Below are 23,107 nucleotides of genomic sequence, written 5' to 3'. Positions count from 1 at the left end.
GATAGTTAATCAAAAAATTTAAATTCTCTGATCACCCTCATGCCATCCCAGATGTGTATGACTTTCTTTCTTCTGCTGAACACAAACTAAGATTTTTAGAAGAATATATCATATTCATATATAGCTCTGTTGGTCCATTCAATGCAAGAGAATGGTGACCAAAACTTTAAAGCTCTGAAAAGCACATAAAGGCAGCATAAAAGTAATCCAAATGACTCCAGTGGTTTAATCCATGTCTTCTGAAGCGATATGATAGGTGTAGGTGAGAAACAGATATTTATGTTCTTTTTTTTTTTTTTTATACCATGAATTCTCCTCCCATCCAGGAGGTGGCGATATGCATGAAGAAAACAAAAGAAGAAGAACGTGAAAGTGGAGATTTATTATAAAAGGACTTAAATATTAATCTGTTTCTCACCCACACCAATCCTGTTGCTTCAGAAGACATGTATTAAATGACTGGAGTCGTTTGGATTACTTCTATGCTGCCTTTATATGCTTTTTGGACCTTTAAAGTTCTGGCTACCATTCACTAGCATTGTATTGATTTACATAGCTGAGATATACTTTTACAATTCTTTGTTTGTGTTAGGAGAAGTAGGAAAGTCATACACATCTGGGATGGTATGAGGGTGAGTAAATAATAAGAGAATTTTCATTTTTGGGTGAACAATCCTTTTAATTACATAGTTAAAAACACCTAATATAAAGTAAGTCCATTATCTTAGTCTTGTTTTCCAACAAAAATAGCGAATATCCTAAAAAAGATAAATTGACATGAGAAAAATAAAATTGCCAGAAGGTAATAGGAGTTGTTTTCAGAGAATATATCATGAATATCTTTATTACAACAAATGTTTTTTCACTAGCAATTTTTAATAAATTGTTTTAGGCATAAACCTTTCAGAATGGATTATTCTATATACATAGAATGTACTTATTTTTTAACTGCCATTTTTACAATGGATAAACTCAAAGTCTCTAGAGTTTACTTGCTATAGATGCTTTATTTGGTTTTAATGTCTATACTAAAATTCAGATTCTAGGGACAGATTGGATCCATACTAATTTATCTAATGCATTTATTCCCACTTTGTTGCAAATGAAACCTGTCATAAACATAATGATACAGCTAACCAAGTGTATTTGAGCACATATTTGAGAAGACTGATCTTATCTTAATTAAGGAAATTGCAAGATTTAGGTGTGCTATCATGAGAATAATAATTTTGACACATGATATTTAAGGTAACAAAGTGATTCAAACTGGAGCTCATTTTACATTGACAACAGCTAATTTCGTTTTTCATTCCCTCATCTGTATTCACATGAAATGCAGAGGATAACTCACTCTGAGGCTCAACATCATGCATCAGCTTTCCATCTGCAGGGAGGAAGACAGAAAAAGAGAAGGGGAGAGGGAGAGAAAGAGAGAGACAGAGAAAGAAAATTACAGTCCATCCCCATATTACTTGTAACAAATGATTCACATTATGGCTATATGTCAAACTCTAGGCTATGCCAACATCAGCTGTGGATACTGTTGCTCAGCCTCATTGCCATAGGGAGCTACTGGCAGATGGCTTTGGATCACTTAGGCTGCAGGATGTTTCTCTCCTTCATTAAGGAGAAATCAGAGAGTGTTCTAATCATAATAGCTATGAGGAAGACTTTGAGAGGGATGATGGTGTCAATTTCATCCACTTTTAGCAGATGATTTTAACAGCTCCTAAACCATTGCTACTTAGTGACGAGTACCGTGAACTAATTTCTAACATGCCAACAACTGTGAGTCTAAATGAGCAATGGCATGACCGATACATGATGATGATGCTGGCGTCATTGATCGGATAAATGAGATGTGGTGTTTAAGTGATGGTGTTTATGACATTGTTTTGCATTAGCACATACTTACTTTGTGTACACAGTCCCCCGGTGCAGTTCTCTGTGCTTTCACCTTCTCCCTCACACATCTTGCCTCTGTGTCTGGGTGGTGGAGAGTTGCACTCCCTCCATCTCTGCCTCTCACACTGGGCGTTGCACATTGTCCACTCACTCCACTCCTCCCAGACTCCATCCACTGCAGTGCACACCACAGGGTTGCAATTTAAGAAAGGTGATAAGCTGTTCTGGGCATTGTAAGTGTTGTAAGAATAGCTTCATTAAAAGTGATTTAATAGGATTCATTGTCTCAAATGGTCTAACTTTTAAACAGACTGGCAGGGTAGCACATTACATCAGCAAAGATTTAGCAAATTTATATTAAAGGCAAATTAAACTAAAATAGGATAATCTTCCCCTCTGCCATTGCTCTCAAATCCCATTCGCACCTGTCCAATTCAAAAACGGCACCTTAGGATGTGCTGCCCCAAGTTTGAAGTCATTGGAGGCAAACGCCACTGGTTCTCACATGTCACATGAATGATCATAATGAATAATGACTTAAATTTGTGTCTGTTCATCACACAAAGCTATCATATGACTACAGAAGTCTCTGAATATAGTGAAACGGTCTTTTTTCAAGCTTTGGATTTAAAATAACTCTACACCTTTGCTGTATGGAAAAGAATTGTTCGAACATTCTCCTTTTTCTTTCCAAGGAAAGAAGAAAATTATACTGGGTTTGAATGACATGGGGGTTAGTAAATGCTGACGAAATGTTCATTTTAGGGAGAAATATTTCTTTATTCCTATCTTTAGCTAAATCATAGTCTTATATCATATATTCTTTATATTATCCCAAACTGTAACCAGTAACCAAATCCAATTTATCACACTGAATGACTCTCTTTCCAAAAAGTGAAATGATCTCATTTTATTATCTCTACACTATCCACCAAATCTACAAATGAGGCAAGGGACTCAGTTGCCCTTATGAATGATTTTATATCCATCCATCACCTGTATAAGTTCAGCAGGGAGTGGAGTCATCACGCTTAGCTGAGCAACTATGACTAGGCACCTTGGCCAACTTAGAAGTAAAGTTTCTCCAAAAATGTCATGTTTCGACACTAGAGGAAAAAAATTCTTGGTTACTCTTTTGAGAATTCTCAAGCCACATCATGGCTGTTTAAGGTTGTGTTTGTAGTATATTGACTGTTAGACATTGGTTGGCCGCTCTTGACGTAAAACTCTGATATAGATGTTTGTTGGCCACCCTTGTGTGAACAGTTGCTAAGTTCGGAATGGCATACTACCCATACTACTCTTACTACTTTTGCCATATGTGTCTATGGCAGAAATAGCATGAGTAGTATGCCATTCCGAACTCAGCCAGTGTGTTGTAAGCACTCCGAGTTCAGTTTGGAAAGTAAAGCAAGAAAAAAAGCAGCCTGCCCACTTGAGTTCCGACTCTTTATTTTGTCAAATGATAACTAACACAACAGTTGGCTACGAGGTTTTTTCGGATACTACAAAGAGGTGTTTCCTCCTAGTTTTCTTTTTTTTTTTTTTTTTTTTTTTTTTGTGGATGGGCTTTTTTTTTCTGGGTGAAGTGAAAAGCGGCTTTGGAGGACTAGAAAAGTTCCAACGCAGAGCAGTAAGTGAAATAAGAAAGATGGCTGAATATATTTGGAAAATGTATGCATTTGACAGTTCTACGGATGACTGGATAATGTACTGTGAGCAAATTAAGCAGTATTTTAAAACAAAACAGCATCGACGATGACAAGCATGTGTCAGTGTTATTCAGTGCAATAGGGGGAAAGCTTACGCATTGCTGAAAAGTTTGACTGCTACTTCAAAGGCAGCTGAACTCAGTTTTGACAACATTTTAAAACAATGCAGGAGTATCTATTGCCAAAACCGCTGCTCATAGCAGAATGCTTCAGGTTTCATAAGCAGAACCAGAATGAAGGAGAATCAAACGCAGCTTATGTAGCTGAACACAAAAAGTTGTCAGAACACTGCCAGTTTGGAGATGGGATGAATGATGCACTAAGAGACCATATGGTCTGTGGGATTTTACAAGAGAGTATACAGAAGAGGCAGCTCACGGAGGCAGATCTCACGTTTAAACGTGCAGTGGAAATCGCGGTCGCCATGGAAACAGCTGCCAGAGACGCAGTAGAGTTACAATCAGGAGTGAAAATGTCAGTGAATAAAATGAACACTGTAGGTAAACCAAAAAGGATAATTCAAAAAGGTGAGCTGTGTTACCGTTGTGGAAAAGGGGGACACAAAGCAAATCAATGCAGATTCAAAAGTGAAACGTGCAGGAAATGTAACAAGGTCAGACACATTCAAAGAGCATGTCATTTGCAGTTATCATACAGTGAGAGAGAGATACAGTACAAGGCTCAGGGAAAGAAAAACAGGGATTTGCATGCTGTTGATCAAAAATCAGTTGAAGAAAATGACACCGAGTTATCAAATTTAGAAATTTACTGTCTGAAAAATGACTTGAGACAAGTAATCTGGCTAACACCACAAGTAAATGGAATTAGACACTGGCTCCGCAGTGATGTCACAGAATGAGTTTGAGACATTCCAAATATGTAAATTTAAAGCCATCGCCTGTAAAACTGAAAACGTACACCGGTGAGCCCATAGTACCCCTTGGAGTGATGCCTGTGACTATGAAGTACAACGATCAGTTGAGTCAACTGGATCTGTACATAGTAATGACTGAGGGACTAGCACTTTGTGGGCATCACTGGTTAAGGAAGTTGCAGTTGGATTGGAAATCCATAAAAAGTCTGCAAGTCACCATTCCTGCCTCAATTTGTACCAAAAAAAACTGGAAAAAGTGCTGAATAAAGCTGCAACAGTGTTTCAATCAGGCATAGGAACCTTGAAACATATCAAAGGGAAAATAACTCTGAATGACAATGCAGTGCCCAAGTTTCACAAAGCACGACCAGTCCCCTATGTCATTTGTTAGAAAGTGGAAACCGAGCTGGATCAGCTGGAAACTGAAGGGATACTGTCCAAAGTTGATTGGAGCCCCTGGGCTACCCCAGTTGTTCCCGTTGCTAAGAAAGATGGAACCGTAGGACTGTGTGGGGATTTCAAAATCTCCATCAACCCCGAACTGCAAGCAGAACAATATCCACTGCCGAGAATAGAGAATATCTTTGCTACACTTTCAGGAGGACAACACTTCAGTAAAATAGACCTGGCTGAAGCATAGTTACAAATGGAGATAGAGGAGGATTTAAAAGTTTTCCTGACCATTAACATTCATAAGGGCTTGTACCACTACAACAGACTGGTTTTTGGCATTGCATCTGCACCTGCATTATGGCAGAGAGCTATGGATCAAGTACTTCAAGGATGCCCTGGTACACAATGTTACCTCGACGACATTATCATCACATGAGAAAATGACAGCAGTCATATGGAGAATTTGGCACATGTCTTACAAAGATTGGAAGACTACAGACTTCGTGCAAGACATGATAAGTGTGAGTTCTTTAAGAGTATCGTCACATACTGTGGAAATAAAATTGATGTGAATGGTCTGCACAAGTGTCAAGACAAATTGAGAGCTGTTGCTGAGGCTCCGCAACCAAAAAACATTCCACAATTGAAGTCGTTCCTTGGATTCGTAAATTATTACAACAGGTTTTTGCCAAACCTAGCCACAGTTCTCCACCCCTCAATGGATTATTGCAAGCAGGAAAAAAATGGATGTGGACAAAGCAATGTGAACAAGCATTTCACGAAGCAAATAAACTGGTGATGTCAGACACAGTGTTGACTCATTTTGACCCACAAAAACCTGTGAAGTTGGCATGCGACGCCTCACCCTATGGCATTGGGTGGTGTTATCTTATGTCATGAGTGATGGACCTGAACGCCCCATAGCCTTTGCTTCATGCTCCCTCAGCACTTCAGAAAGAAATTATGCACAGATTGATAGGGAGGCTCTGAGTCTAGTATGGGGTGTGAAACGATTCAATCAGAATCTGTATGGGAACAAATTTACCTTGGTTACTGACCATCAGCCATTGGTTTCCATCTTCCATTCTCAGAAAGGAGTACCTCTAACTGCAGCAGCACAGATACAGTTGTGGGCATTGTTTCTGAGAGGACATAAATACCAGATTGAGCTCAAAATAAAGCACAGACATGCAAATGCTGACAGACTTTTACGTCTAACATTAGACTTGGGTAATGCAAACTCAGCAAAAGAAAGCATATTATGTCTTTAATCTTGCTCAGCTTGAGGGTTCTCCTGTTACAGCTGAAATGATTAAAAGAGTAACAAGGCGAGATCCTACCTTGTCCCAGGTATATGCAGCTACAAAAATGGTTGGAATGCAGAACAGAAGATTCGGTTTGCCCAGTTCTACCAACAGAACAGAAGATTCGGTTTGCCCAGTTCTACCAACCGTGATGAACTGACTAGATGGAGGTTGCATCATGTGGGGGTTAAGAGTCATCATACCGCCAAAGTTGCAAACTCAAGTCTTGGAGGAGCTTCATGGTGGACACCTTGGAGTGGTGAAGATGAATTCACTTGCGAGAAGCTGTGTATGGTGGCCAGGAATAGATCAACAGATTGAGCTGCTTGCCATGCATTTCTCAGAATGTCAGCATGTTCAAAAGATGCTGAAAACTGCACCGTTCCACCCTTGGGAACGGCCTGTGTTGCCATGGCAAAGGATTCATGTTGATTTTGCTGGACCTTTCATGAACACTATGTTTCTAGTTGTTGTGGATGCGTGTTCAAAATGGTCAGAACTATAAAAGTGCTGAGAGAACTTTTTGCTAGGACAGGTGTACCAGAACAGCTGGTGAGCGACAATGGGCCCCAGTTTGTATCTGAGTTTCAGACGTTCCAACAGAACAATGGAGTCAAGCATGTGACTTCAGCGCCATATCACCCAGCTACAAATTGCTTAGCTGAGAGATTTGTGCAAAGCTTCAAAAATGCACAGTGTGCAATGACTTATTTCACACTAGATCAAAAGCTGCACAATTTCTTATTTGCATATCATAATGCAACTCATGCTACCACCAACCGAACACCTGCCATGTAGTTCCTGGGAAGATCCTTGCATTTACTGAGACCAAATGTGAAAAGAACCATACAGGACAAACAGCTGAAACAATCACAAGGAGGAGGAAAAAAGTTGGAAATTGGAGGTTGTGTGCTTGCTAGAAACTATAGAGGAGATCGGAAATGGACGCCTTTCTAACACCGTGGAGGTTGCACCAGATACCATCTGGAGACGGCACATTGATCAGTTGAGAAAATAAACTGTTTCTCTGGAATGTTTTCCAACAGATGTTCCACTCACATCTACTGTAACCACTACCAGTGAATGTGACACTACAGAACCACCAGATATTGCTGTGTCCCCATGTCAAGCGCCAAATCACCAATTCCTACCCGTGAAGAGAAACGTTATCCGACCCGCATTTGTAAACCTCCTCAGCCTCTTGATTTATAAGAACTGAGTAAAACAAGAGACATTATAGCCATGTGATTTTCTTTATCTCTTTATTTGCAGAGAAAAGTTTGTAATGTTCTATTGAAGAAGACATTTGTTTGTTTTGGAAACTTCCTTTCTGGAGGGGAGGAAATGTAGTATATTGAGTGTTAGACATTGGTTGGCCACTCTTTAAGTAAAACTCTGATATAGATGTTTGTTGGTCACCCTTGTTTGAACAGTGTGTTGTTATCAATCTGAGTTCAGTTGAATAGTAAAGTAAGAAAAAAAGAAGAACTGCCCACTTGAGTTCTTACTCTTTATTTTGTTAAATGTACACAATAAACACAACAGTAATTAATTCATGCTTGTGTGCTGCTGTAGCATGTACTGTATATTATGTAATATATGAATATGTAAATACACTTACAGTATGTTGCTCACTCAGGATAATGTGTTACTCTTGCAAATGGATTCCCACAAGTCGTTAGGAAACCTATACTGTGAAATTAAACTATGCCTAATTGGACAGATGCTTAAGAAGTTTGGCATATTAAGATCTGAATTATGAGCAATTAGGCAAGATGGCATTTAAATTAAATTAATGACAAATTCTTGATAAATAACTGAGCTATGTAATGGTAAATAGTACAAATATTTCATGTGCTTTCTACAAAAAAAAACTCACTTAATTAATTTAATTTTCTTTAGAGAAATTAGAGCAATTGTAATACTCCAAGTTAGAGTGCAATTAACATGTTTTTCTTATTAGAAATGTACTTTGTTTCCAACAGTCCTCATATATATATATATATATATATATATATATATATATATATATATATATATATATATATATATATACTTATCTATCTATCTATCTATCTATATATCTATATCTATATATATCTATATATATCTATATATATATATATATATAGATATTGCATGATTAATTAAATATTTATTTAATTAATGTGTTTCAGGTTTGGATTGCCAGAAGAATTATTATAAGCTTTATTATGTACTAATTATGAAATAGAGTTAAAATATATCTACAGTATTTATTTATGTCATGCCCTATGCCTAATGGATTATGGATATAAAGAATAGCTCTTCTGTGCTAAAATATACACTTATGTGTGAGCACTATTGTGAGTTAATATGCTGGAGCCATTATATAGGAATGTACTAAGGTTGACAAAGGATCTGACCTGGGCAGACAGCATTGCAGGTGATCTTCTGCACAGACATGCCCTCACAGAACGCTCCTCCGTTCAGAGGTGCTGGGTTAGTACAGGTCCGAGAACGCTTCTGAACTCCTCTCCCACAGTTCACGCTGCAAGGTGACCACTCAGTCCACAAAGACCAACCACCATTAACTGCAATGAGTGAGAGAGAGAGATAGAAAGATCATCTGCTGAATAAGGCTGAATGTAAGAGGACAAGAAAACCTTTCTCTGACCCCGCCAGAGAGACACCCTATTGTCTAATGTTGTTTTACTGAGCTGATGATTGTTTCTATTCCTTAACCCTACCGTTTCCCTTTAACCTAACCTTCTTCTTTTTTGACCTTCTTCTTGCACTCAATAAAGGCAAACTGTTCAACTGTTGATTTATTTCTACCTGATCTAAAAATAACTTAAAAATATTTATGTCAGTCGATGAAGAATTTTTAAATGTGATAAATAGCCTAATGTTTTGTAGTTAATTGCGATTAATCACAGATTTTGAAAGAGCTGAAGTCTGACTCTAAATATACTTCTTTTCTTGTCAAAATGCATTTATTTCCATCTTTTATTTTCCAAACAAAGCCTTCCAATGTATAAAGATAGAAATGCACTAAAATAGCACCAATTCAAGTAACATTAAACTTTCCAAAAGTCTAACCGGGAGACGGGTTTCTGCTGTAATAACGGTAAATGCATTAAACGCAATTAAGAAATATTAATGCGTTAAACATTTTAAATTAATTGCATGGGTTAACATGTTAATTCAGACACCTCTACTTAAAAAAAAACACAAAAAAAAAAACAATTGTGCAGGAACCTAATCAAGCTGATTCAGTTATATTAAAGGTGAACTGTGTGATTTCTAGCATCACCACATGGAATTGCAAAAATAATGACAAATAATAAAGGTTTTAAACAGGTTTCCTGAACAGTCCCTCCATCAGTTCTGATCTTCACTACCAAATATTCATTCATTTTCAGGATTTTAACCCTTTAAATGCCAGTTTGGCTACATAAGGCCACTGTTGTTTTTTACACACACACACACACACACACACACACACACACACACACACACACACACACACACACATTTCTCAATACACACGTACAAAACAAACTCTGACATCCATACAAACACACCCACACAATTTTAGTTACATCATTTATTCAATTGGCTATAATACAGCAAACAGAAAATAGGAAAAAAGCATATATTTGCTCCATAGGCTAAACATGAGAAAAATTATGCCATCAGGTGGAAAATATTAAAATTTTTTATTTTGAAGCCAGGGCTCCGAAATGAAAGCATAATATCATAGAATTCATGATTTTATGGTTTATGCACTGGGATTAAATATTGCAATTTTAATGGGTTTCAATGGGGACATTTTTGTCCTGAAGGTTCTGAGTGTAACTATTTTGTGTACACAGTGTATTATAAATGTATTATAGGAACTGATTTATGCCATTGGCATTAACACAGCCAAAATAATCGAAAAAACAAAAATTAAAAAAACAAAAATGTCCCAAAGGTCGCACAAGGCTTAATGAAGTGGAGCAGAATGGCAATTTACTATTTTCCTAAGAAATAGCTAATTGCTCTAAGACTTTTCAATATCACCTCTTAACTCAGCGCAAAGTCCAAATTCAGTTCCTGCATTTGCAGTTTGGAGATTCAACTAGCAGGTGGTAATATAGTTCATTTCCAAATTCTGAAAGTACAGAACATCAAATAATGTCCCTGACATTCGCTGCTGAAGCTGTTTTTTGAAACAAAAAATTATGAGTATGTGTGTTAAACATTCTGGAGGTCATGGTTTATTGTTTAAATTTGTACTATTATTATTTTTATTTTTATTGTTATGTTTATATGTATTATTATTATTATTGTTGTTTATTTACAATTATATTGTTTATTGTATGTATGTATTTATTTACAATTATGATTTAATTTGTAGCCTAGTCAATTTTCACCTGTTGACATAGAATGATTTTTAAGTCACTACAAATGGGGCTGGTGGATAAAGTTGGAGAGAGTAAAATGTTTGGATTTGGTGAGAGTTTGTTGACCACTTCATAATTTTTATTATATTTTAGTATTAGAAATATTTTTTTAAGAAATTATGTTAGTTTAATTATTTCATGTTTCAATTAATTTATTTAATTTTTCAAAATCAAAATCGGCCTGAAGAAGAGAAGTGTGTTCCGATACTCACTGTTAATACTAGCCATGATTTGTGTGTCAGTAGATGAAAATGATTAATAATCCTTACATTCTCTTTATTTTAAAGGAGCCCACATCCAAATTCTTATGAGAATCACATTTTCCATGTGTATAAAAGGAGCGTGTCACTGACATAGAAATATGCCTGACATTCAACAAGGACGCAGTTAATGCACAGATAAACGTACATTTCAATTCTTCTAATTCATTGCATACAGTCAATTTACACTAACAACTTCTTATGTTTTTGTTCATATCACTGATGCTGGGGGATGGAGTATATATATATTATATGATGCAGACGGTGGAATAACCAGAGAAGTCACATTTGCACATTGCGTGGGTGATTTTGCCAAAACCACTTGCGCCTAATTAGTGCATATTTGCACAAAAATATCAAAACTTAATGGCCTAACTTTAAGCATTGCCCTGCGCTTAACGCTAGCATTCTTAAAATAAGACCCTTAGTATGTTGGCTCTTCTTATATTGTTTTCTCCCTTGAATTAATTGCTTCTGCACGCACTATTCTAATTTTTAAATTGCTTTGGATAACAGCATCTGCTAACTGCTAAATGTAACTGTCAATGTAGGGGAACTGTGTTTTCAGGACTGCAGGATGTCAAAATATTTCAAAGTAATGCTTCAAATGTGAAAATATTATTATAGTGTGTATCTTTGAGAGACACAAAGATTTATTTATTTATTTTATATATATATATATATATATATATATATATATATATTTTTTTTTTTTTTTTTTTTTTTTACAATTTCAGTATGTGGGTTTCCATCCAACTATTTTTATGCTTATTTTGAAATTACACATAAAATCCTGAATGGAAACGCTTTATGTGCAAATAAACATTCTAAATTTGCTTAAAATGTTATGCGCTAGGAGGAGGTGGATTTTCTAGAGTTTCGCAATAGTTAAAATGCACATTAAGGTGATGGAAATGGTTTATTTGCATAATAATGACGTGTTTTGACTATCCATGCATGTGCTATGAGTGTGCGATAGCTTGATGTGAATAGCCCACCCAAAGGTGTCCAACCTTGGCACACAATTCTTTGAACATAGCACTTGTCATTCGGAAGTGTTTAATCCACAACTGGTCGATAAATTGGGTCCTCACAATCCGCCAGAACAGTTTTGAGAGCAGGCACTCCAAGGTATGCGGAGACTGGTGGTGTGTGGGCATTGCAGCTATATCAGCCCACATTATATGAGATATTACACTTATTCTGCGGTGTCTCGTGGATGCATTTAATAAAATGAGGTACTTGCTCCAATCTTGCAAATAAAACTGTACCCAAAGCAGGGAGAGGTCCTTCAGCTGCTCCATCAAGACGAGGCAGCTCCCTCATGATAATGCACATTACGTAGTGGATGGAAATGCGCAACAATTCATGTTTTCTTAAGTCAAATTTTTAGAAATGTGCTTAGAAAATGTGAAACATTTTGGATGGAAACCCAGCAACTGTCACTAATATATTACTGGCTTTTAGGGTATGATTTAAGGGGAATCCTTTTTCAAAAAGAGTAAATTTAGCAAATACATACCAAAATAGAGGAGACAGAACAAGAAATCTTTTGAAAAGAAAAACAAAGTTAGCTGTCAACAATCACTGCCAATTAAATGAAGAGTATCAGTGTCGTCTTACCGAAAACAACTACAGTCGCCGTGGCACTGCGTCTCTTTGCTACTATGTTACTGGCGAGGCAGGTGTAGTTGGCGGAGTCCGAAAGTCTGGCTTCATTGATGATCAGATTGTGGTCAGCTCGAGTGTCAATGTTATCGTCTCGAAGAGAGCTGACCAACTCCTCATTTTTCAACCACTCCACCTGAGAGACACAGAGATGCACATATTAACCAAAGCTGCAATTGACTAAAAAGATTACATCCACTGGGAATTACACAAAAATCATTTGTTTTTAGAAAACTGAACTGTATGTTGTGGTGGTCAAATATATTATGATGGGTACATGGTACACACTCAAAAAATAAGCTGTAATTTAGCCAACACATTTATCTAAAGTGACTTACAGTTTACTTATACAGGGACAGTTGCCTGGAGCAAACTGAGTTTAAGTACCTTGCTCAAGGGAAAAGCAAAAAAGCTCATGGGATTGAAACCTAAACCCTTTCGATTTCCAGCCTACATCTTTAACCATTACACCACACCACCCTTATGAGAAAAGAATTCAAGGACACAAATGCGCTTCCTCTCAAAGCCACAAAAATTTAAATTGTATAATGGCTATCTTCATCTTTAATCCAGTGAAAGAAAAAAAAACGCAACACCAAATATCTGACTTGATTGTGTTTTAATGATAACGTGGGTCCATATAATGAATTCTGTGCTCATGATCTGAAAAGTAACTGCAGCGATGCCCTCTTTACCCTTCTCCTCCATTCTCATCACAGCACTTTCAACCCATTTCTCAGAATTGCATTACCTTCATGTTAAAACAGTAGTTCATGGTATGTTTTAATAATTTTATGAGCTTTATGACGACTCCAAATGCATAATAAGACTAATAAAGTTAGATGTTTGTGATTTTAAAGCTGTGAAAATATATTTGGTGAAATCTGAAGTTAATCTGATGCTTATTTTCCATACAATACTTCAAATGCAACAAACCTTTGCTAGTAGAAAGCACTTTTCTTCTTTTGCATTTACTGGTGTTTTCTCGAGAAACTTGGAAGTTGAAATAGCCAATTAGTACACAGTGAAAGCAGATCTCTCTGTTGACACATTTGCCCTGCTCTAAATTCTTGAGCACAACTTCCTCTCAGCCTTTGGGTAGTGATGAAAAGGCAAAGAGAACAGGCATGTTAAAGAAAAGGGAGAGAGAGAGAAAGAGAGAGCACACATAAGAGGCAAAGAGAGAAGAAGAGAAAGAGAGAGAGAGAGAGAGAGAGAGAGAGAGAGAGGAGAAAAGGTAGGGGACAAATACAAATTAGCTAAGTAAATGTGTGGCAGAATATGTGCGAAATGAATGGCTTAATTGGCACATTTGTTTCAATTATAGCACGGCTAACGGTGGCAGGGCTGACGGAGGAGTTTCCACAGCCTCAAGAGGATCTCGTGATTTCATTAGCGCTTCTATCCTTCCTGATTAAGGCCCTGTTGACAGGAAGAGATCAGCCTAAGTGAAGACCTCGCTTTTATCACAAAGCACTGGAGCTACTCTGCTGTCACCCACAAAAAAAGATAGTAAGTCAGAACCACTTGAAAATATTTGTTATATATTTTTTTTCTGTTCAGTGTGTTTGTGTGTGTGAAGGGGGAATTGCTGGGTTGTTAGGGTTTGCCTACATCATGTTGACCAAAAATCCCCAGAAATATAGTTAAGGAAAATGGCTCAATGAACTAAATAATGCCTTCTTAAAAAATGCAATATAAATAAATAAAAAAAGAAAGTTAGGTTAAGGGGAAATGGACGGGTTAAGGGATAGAAAAAAATAATCAGCTCAGTAAAACAACAGAAGACAATGGAAAGTCACCACCACAATAGAAATGCCAACATGAGTAAGTGATTGTGTGTATTCACTGGAGAAGAGGCTGTTGAAACTACTTTATATTTTAACAGGGTTCTTACAGTGATTAAACAGTTCTGATAGAAGCCCCTCAGAGAGCAAAAAACATAACACCACTGACTGTGTATACAATCAAATCACATGCACACAAAACAATGACAAGACCATCAAAATCAGATACACCAACAATCACTTTGAAAAATGTCTTTCTACAGCAACCTTTGATAGCATAGACAGCTGTATCTGAATTTCTGCCTTTGTTTTCATCTTTGGTATTTAATGTGCATTAAAATTACACATTTCTAATTACAAAATTACACAGTGTGGTATAACTTTAAAACAGGTATTCAGATTGAACAAACACATTAAGTTCCATATCTGTAACTTGTGTATAAATGCACTCACCTAATTAAAAATGTATTTATCTTTTTAAGTTTGTTGAACCAACTTAAAATGTTCTTGTTGAGTAGCTGCTCAAAATGAGCAATCCAATTTTGCAGCAATTTATCTTATAAAATTAGCCAAAAACAGTCATGATTTAGTTTTTCATGGCCATTTTTCAGCCTCTTTGACCTTTAAATAAAATGTGTTGTTTTTGCTACTGTAGCTTTAAGACTTATGTAAATAACATCTGTTACAATTGGCTATTCTCTTTGCATGTGAAATAAGCAACAATAAATATTTGTTCGATATCTGTTTGACTTTCTTATGTTTAAGAAGTTCAACAGAATGTTGATACAGCTCTTTTCTGAAAGTAGACAGTGACCAGAGGCCAGCAAGCTACAAAGAAAAGGTCAATGCCCCTAAAGTAACTGAGATATTGTAGTATCTGGCAACAGCTTTTTGCTTGGGGACCCATGCAAGAACTTGGCAGGAAGGGCTTAATCCACAATCTTGAGAATAGCATGAGCTGGGTGTGGAAAAAACAAAATGTCAGCTTTTGTAAAAATAAATAAAAAATAACAAATAAAAATCAAATTTTTAAAGCAATTCAAGGGCTGCCTAGTGCTCAGAGTTAACAAACCGCTACAATGCTACAGTCATTGTGATTCAAGACACTAGTGTTAAGCAAGTACTCATCTGCAGATACCCCAGGGCAGAGGAATCATGCTTCTGACCCTAACCCTTCTCTATTTTAGCATATACAATAGTTAATCTTAAAAGAGCTCTTTTAACATGCTTTCCTCAAAACTGTCCTGCTGAGTTGCTGCCCAGTTTATTTTCTGCAATATTTTAGGACAATCTTCCCAAATAAAAACCTCTGAAGTGGATCCAGTTATGACTTGATAATTTCAGTCAAGTAAATAGTAATTTAGCAGATGCAAGTGATACAAGAGCAAGTGCATTGCTCTTATATCAACCAAAGAGGGATTTGATCCTGCAACCATTTGGTAATCATCACAGAGCTTTAACCACTGTGGTACAACACCATCATAGATCAAACCAACCACTCAATTCTACAAGGGTTATCTGATGCCTTCCTATTAACAAGAGAACTGTGGTATAAACAATAAGCAAACTATGGCAATATATTATTGTCAATAAATCAACACATAATGAATAATCCATCTATGCATTAAAATAATCCATTTTATTTCTAACAGGACATTCTACATTATTGCATGTCTCCACTATAAAGATGGATGGTTTTCTTTCTAAAATCCAAGAATGTGACTCGTACATTTTTCTGAGACAGGATGTCAATGAAGCAGCGTATGTGAGAGGCCAATGAGGGTTCAGGCAGGCTTAAAGAGTGCCTATTTGCATTTTAAATCCAACCTCATAAACAAATTTACTGTATGCTCAAGGCATGTGTGTTCTGCACAACAGCAAAGGTTTTAGGGGGATCATCTATTGCTCACTGGATCCATTTCTACTACTTTTTCTGATGGAAAATATCTTGGTAGGTCAGGTTTTGCCAGTTTATCAGTAGGATTGAAGTGATCCCTGTAATCCAAGTCATCTCAGTTAAATTAATCCTTAAAGTCCACAAATTAATTCCATTTGACTTGTTTTTTCTAAGTTTTTCCATTCAACTCAGTTTCAAAAATCAAAATTTGAATTTATTCTTTGATATGCCCTTATTCAATCTGAATTGGAAATTGGAAAAGCCTGATAAAAAAATAAATAAATAAATAAATAAATAAATAAAACTGAGAGTACTGTGAGTAGGGCTGTGCTACAATTCCCATGGTAGCCAATTGTTGCAGTGGTGGCCAATAATAAGTTTAATACAGAAGGATAGGCAGCTACAAACAAAAGCACATCCTTTCCTCTCCTGAACACACAAGCACATTACCATTCTTCCCAGATCAGCCTTATCAACAGAGAGACGATACCACCCAGCTCAGACAGGTCTGTAATTGGCTTGCTAGATCATCAAGAACATTATTCACTCTCATTGTGGCTGGAACAGGACAGGAGCAAAATACAAGGATAAAGAATATAATCAGAAACCCGTAGGAATACAGGCAGAGAGGTAGAAAACAGGTAGGAATACAAAAAAATAGCTATTGCATTTTTTCATTAGCGTCATTTTCCTTACGGGTTCCTCTGAAAAAATTATATGTAAATAGCCCAGACACAAAACAGTAAAGGTGAAGGTGTGACCATTTTCCAGTCCAACTTAAATTGAAAAAGGGTATTTAGCTTAATGGTGAATCTTAAGGACTGTTGGCAAAAACAACAAAGGCAGGGAATATGTCATAAAGACACATCACAACAAATTTTAACAAACTTTTGCAAAAAAAACAAAAAAAACATAACTTTAGTGTGCATAATCTCATTATTAAAAAATATTTTTATTACAACACAGTCTAGGCAACTATGCAAAAAGGCTTAAGCAGCTCTCTGGGGCAAATTGTAACAGTTTAGGTCTGAAATAGGAAAACCTTTCTCTGTAATTACTGAAGTGCTAAGGAGCCCCTCTGTGTAGACACATCATAATTCTATGACACTGTTTAATTCACCACTCAGATTCAACACAAAAATGCCAGCACTATTTAAAGGGAAAATGCACCCTTTTAAAGAAACTGTTCACCCAAAAACTGACCCCGGTGCTGTTCCAAACACATATTATGTTCTTACTTCTATGAAACACAAAAAGAGTGTCCCTTTGCGTCAGGAAGATTATTAGTTAATAACAATTAAAGTTTTGATTTGTTCATCAAAAAAACTATCGTATATCTTCAGAAGATTTGGAATACAGTAGTTAAGTTGTTCAGGCCACTTTTTTTTTTTCTCCCCTTTTTCTCCCCAATTTGGAATGCCCAATTCCCAATGCACTCGTGGTGGTGTAGTGACTCACCTCAATCTGGGTGGCGGTGGACGAATCTCAGTTGCCTCCGCATCTGAGACCGTCAATCAGTGCATCTTATCATGTGGCTTGTTGAGCGCATTAACGCAGAGATATAGCGCGTGTGGAAGCTTCACGCCATCCACCGCAGCATCCACGCACAACTCACCACACGCCCCACCGAGAGCAAACCGCATTATAGCGACCACGAGGAGGTTACCCCATGTGACTCTACCCTCCCTAGCAACCGGGCCAATTTGGTTGCTTAGGAGACCTGGCTGGAGTCACTCTGCACGCCCTGGGATTTGAGCTCACGAACTCCAGGGGTGGTAGTCAGCGTCTTTACTCGCTGAGCTACCCAAGGCCCCCTGTTCAGGCTACTTTTATGATGCTTTTTTTTGTACTTTTTGGAGCTTGGCAGAATAAATCACCATACAGATTTGTTGTATGGAAAAGAATAGTTCAGACATTCTTCAGAACACCTCATAAAAGTAAATGCGAAATAACAATGACCAATGACACTATTTACTCCAGAACGTACTTAGTATTTGCTTACATATTAGAACTGAGATCTAGTAGGTTATGTATCCTAAGAGACAACAGAGTAAAACTGACTAAATGCAGAAAGTCAAGACTCATTAGCTTTGTGTGACCACAGAAATTTTTCAAAGCGTTTCTAGGGGGGGAATATGACAATTTAAAACCACAAACACATTTCCACTAGGACAGAGAGAGAGAGAGAGAGAGAGAGAGAGAGAGAGAGAGAGAAAGACAGTGTTAGCATCCGACATGCTGGTAAAATGATGCCTTATAAATCTTTGCACCCCTCCCCCTCACAGCTTGGATTTAAATTTTTCATGGCGGAGGTGTGCTGGAATGGACTGGATTGCCCATTGCTGGTCTGTACCCTACATTATTTACTACCCTCTCTTATAGCTGACTTCATTTATGTTGACAAAGGACTTGAGGGGAGATTCTTGTCTTCCAGTCCTTCCCAGATTTCCTCCTTTTCTGTCCACTGTGCTCTCGAGGAGACAGAAGCTGACAGAGCTCTTCCATTTCATCACTGAATCATTCATGAAGCATTGGTGACTGCCAAGATCCAAACCCTGCTACAATCACACACATGTTTATTATAGATATATCACCTGCTCACGATCCATGATATGTGGACCGGCTTAAAGAAATCTTTCAAATATTATCACAACAGTCAGTGCACATTTACTGTTCTTTTTTTTTTTTTAAAGCGATAGTTCACTCAAAAAATGAAAATTCTGTCATCATTTACTCACACACATGTTGTTACAAAAACATTTTACTTACATTCTTCCATTATACAAAAGGAGCTGTTGGCAGAATGGAATAATGACAGCCTCAGTCACCATTAACTTTCATTATATGGAACAAAAGATGCAATGAAAGTGAATGGTGACTGAGACTGAACATTCTGCCAAACTTCTCCTTTTTTATTTCACGGAAGAAAGAACATCAAATAGTTTTGGAACAACATGAGGGTAAGTAATTGATGACAAAAAGTTCATTTTGGGGTAAACTATCCCTTTAGGCACAGAAACAGGCAGCACTTTCTCTGTATATAGGTTTAAAAAACAACACTGAAGCCCCTCTCCAGTTAGCAGAGAGCACGCATTTCCCTTCCCAGATACTGTCCCTATGGGAATGATGTCAGAGGCTGAGAGGATGGGTCTTACCTCTGCCATGGGCACTCCCTCCGGGGGACGGCAATGCAGCACAATCATACCCTTGATTGGCACTTCCTTCCCTTGAGGATCCTGTTCGAAGTTCTTGCGGAGGTCTGTTTGAAAAGATAAGAGGCAGCTGTCACAGCAGGCAGAGTCCGAGCCAATATCTGGCCTCTCTATGCCAATTGCCTTCTCCACTCAGCATCCTGCTCTCTATGCTCCCTTGCCCCTAGTTTTGACTATGCAACCTTGGAAAGCCAGGGCAAGAGAACAAGAGAGTGCAGGCAGTCTTGATGGTGTTTCCGGCCATCTGCTTGAGTTGCAGGTGTCATTGGTTGTCATTTCTGCTTCTACCCCACTGTGGTTGTACTGCAATGGATTGTTTTTCCCACACACTGCAAATTCTTTTAATTTGTTGGAAGAAAGCACTAGAAAATGTCCAAAACCAGTGGAATCCAGCATCAGGTATGCCATCAATAAAATCAAACCACTTCAATGGCTTAAAATGCATCATTAGACACTATACATACAGATACAAAACAAATTGAATGCTGAAGATTAATTTGCTCAAGTTTAAAGTCTCAAAAACATTAGTTAAGTTTAAGGAATTAAATAAAATAAAATAAAATAAAAACGGATACTATATTATGCATTTTTGCAATGCATTAAAACAGTTAACTATAACTAGCCCTAATATACAGTATATACTATATATATATATATATATATATATATATATATATATATATATATATATATATATATACACACACAGTATACATAGTATATTTTCCATTCAAAATGTAGTGCACTCTGTTTAAATGCATTTAGTTCCTTATTTAATAAAAGAAAACAAAACAATATGTAACAGATTTTGGCCACTAGTCTGCAGAATTTCACCTGAGGCTTTTTCATTTACAGTGTTGTTTGATCAAAGGTAATATTTCATAATTGTTGAGCTTTAATGATAATTCAATTAAATGACAGCCCTAAAAATAACAAATTTAACATGTTTCATCTTTGCCATACAAAACAATGTTTCTTTCAACTGCTTTTGAGCAAAGCTGAAAGAGAAAGACATTTTCGGATGTTTTAAAAGACTATTTAAATGTACTCACATGCTATGCTCACTGTGGCTTTACGACTCTTCGAGGTTCCTAGGTGACTCCAGGCTACACACAGGCACCAGTAGTCTTCAGGACCGTGGAAATCCTCCACCTGCTGCCTGGTAACATTGATCATCACTTCACGAATTTGTAGCCCTGTACAGCGAGAACCAGAAAGCAGAAGTCATGAACATCTTCATCTGAATTTAATTCAAGTCAAAGCCCATTAAGTATTGATTTTTTCACTGTTTGGTCACTTCAGGCAGGATCCCTAAAGGCGACTGAGTGTAAGTATACGTATACAGAGCCAAAATAAGGCTTAGGAGTCAGATAGAAGAAAGGGGTCTCAGTAAAATCTGATACTGAAGTTTAAAAATATCTGATGTATAGTTCTAACAAAAAACCAAAAACATTTCTAAAACTAGTGAAAAATGTAATGACTTACGTTTGCTTTTTCTTGTCACAATCTGCCCTACATAACTCCAGTTTTATGCTCTGAGCTCTAAGTTTCTAAATACATTACTTATCTCTCTCTCTCTTTCACTTAGGAGGTCCTTCCTTGTTGTCAGTGTCACAGATCGTTAGCAAGATGAAAATAGCTAGCAGAAGTTGCATTAGTCTAAAAGCACAAGTGCCAGGAACGCATGTTACCCCTGAGACTTCATTTAAGACAAATATCTTCAAACGTGATGGTCACAGATACAACTCTGAACCTTTTAAACTTACCACAAATCTAAGATCGTTAAAGCTGTAGAGATTTCCTTTCATGTGGCTTGCCTTTTAAAATCTGACATCCCTGCAATGAACTTTTAAAATGAAGCTTAAAGTTAAAGTAGAACATTGGCAAAGGCTTCTATTTTCAATCTGTTTCAATGGTTTAGGGGCATTTGATTTGTCTTCTGCCAGTCGCACTATCCTACAAACCTCACAATTGTACAAATAGTTAATAAGAAGGATGGGGCCGAGGACAATCTACCTCTGTCTCGCTCCTCTACTTTAATGCACACTCAAGTAAATACTCTTTAATCTAATATGCTCATGTCATGAAACATAAGCCTCTTAACAACAGTAGCAGGGATGTGAACTATTTTAACAGATAAACATCAAATAAACGTGAAAGTGACTGGCAGCTATACAGGGATTATTACTATTGCCACTCCAAGATATGCTGGCATGCATTTGATGTAAACAAAATAAGTTTAAGAAGACTCAGTTAATTTTTAAACATATATATATATATATATATATATATATATATATATATATATATATATATATATATATATATATATATATATTTTATTTTATTTTTTTTTTTTTTGTTAGATTAGGATGAAACCAGTGCAGTTGGGAAAAGTCAGGGAATGATGCTGAAGTTGTCCTATGATACCTGGCTTTTGCTCTGAAAGGCAAGAAAGCCTGAACAAACATGGTATACTTCTCATTTGGAAGTGTTCTTCTCCATTTTTCATCCTGAGTTTCCCTCTCTCATCACCTGTACAGAATGACTTGAGATGCTCTTTTTCACCTAAATGTACAATGAAGAGGATTCAAGACCTGATACACCTTGATCTGATTGCTAAGGAGAAAGAACACTTTTATTGAGTCAGCTAAGTTGCTGCAGCTAAAATAATGCAAACTAGATTTTAGAACCTCGGCCTGTTTAGTACTGAGGTTTCAGCACATTTCAAAGTCTCTTTAAAAGTTAAGCAACTGGTTAAAATGATTATTTATACAAGCTACATAAAGCTATATTTTGACTGTTTGTTTTGAGGATCAGTATTGCTTTTAGGGATGGGTCAGAACAGTCGACAATCGACTAGTCGATTATTGAGGCAGACCAGTCAAGTCAAGTGGTTTTAATGTCATGTCCTTCTGCATACATTGGAAGAAAGGAATCAAAGTGTCTCCTGAGACCACTGTGCATAACATTTAACATGTAACATGTCTTACAAGACTATCATAAGTAGACACATGAATTAGTGCTATAGTGAGTATATATACACTCACTGAGCACTTTATTAGGAACGTTAAAGTACCAGACGTGGTCTTCTGCTATTGTTGCCCATCCGCCTCAAGGTTCAATGTGTTATGCATTCGGAGATGCTATTCTGCTCACTACAATTGTACAGAGCGGTTATCTGAGTTACCATAGCCTTTCTCTGTCAGCTCGAACCTGTCTGGCCATTCTCCATTGACCTCTCATCAACAAGGCATTTCCATCCACAGATCTGACGCTCACTGGATGTTTTTTGTTTTTGGTACGATTCTGAGTAATCTCTAGAGACTGTTGTGTTTGAAAATCCCAGGAGATCAGCAGTTACAGAAATACTCAAACCAGCCCGTCTGGCACCAACAATCATGCCACGGTCAAAATAACTGAGATCACATTTTTCCCCATTCTGATGGTTGATGTGAATATTAACTGAAGCTCCTGACCCGTATCTGCATTATTTTGTGCACTGCACTGCTGCCAAACGATTGGCTGATTAGATAATCGCATGAATAAGTAAGTGTACAGGTGTTCATAATAAAGTGCTCAGTGAGTGTATATCAATTGTTGAACATCCTGGCCCATCCCTAAAAGTAAAATTTTCCTTAGCTTTAAAAAAATGTCACTGGAGG

The 23,107-nt window shown here is 37.0% G+C and overlaps 1 protein-coding gene across 1 annotated transcript in view; it reads right to left on the bottom strand.

Annotated features, from left to right (window-relative positions):
- The window catches only part of unc5db (unc-5 netrin receptor Db), a 236,460-nt gene that overhangs the window by 43,878 nt on the left and 169,475 nt on the right, over window positions 1-23,107 (bottom strand). Inside the window, exons 3-8 of the mRNA XM_051662360.1 lie at window positions 20,495-20,638; window positions 19,386-19,489; window positions 12,502-12,682; window positions 8,594-8,761; window positions 1,916-2,080; window positions 1,352-1,384 (exon numbers count right to left, since the gene is read on the bottom strand). Coding sequence (XP_051518320.1) covers window positions 1,352-1,384; window positions 1,916-2,080; window positions 8,594-8,761; window positions 12,502-12,682; window positions 19,386-19,489; window positions 20,495-20,638 — 795 coding nt within the window. The remainder of the gene's footprint in view (window positions 1-1,351; window positions 1,385-1,915; window positions 2,081-8,593; window positions 8,762-12,501; window positions 12,683-19,385; window positions 19,490-20,494; window positions 20,639-23,107) is intronic.

This window comes from Myxocyprinus asiaticus, chromosome 3 (genome assembly GCF_019703515.2).
Source record: "Myxocyprinus asiaticus isolate MX2 ecotype Aquarium Trade chromosome 3, UBuf_Myxa_2, whole genome shotgun sequence".
NCBI classification, from domain to species: domain Eukaryota; kingdom Metazoa; phylum Chordata; class Actinopteri; order Cypriniformes; family Catostomidae; genus Myxocyprinus; species Myxocyprinus asiaticus.
Note: the sequence above shows the minus strand (reverse complement) of the source record. Positions and strands in the feature narration are given on the sequence as shown.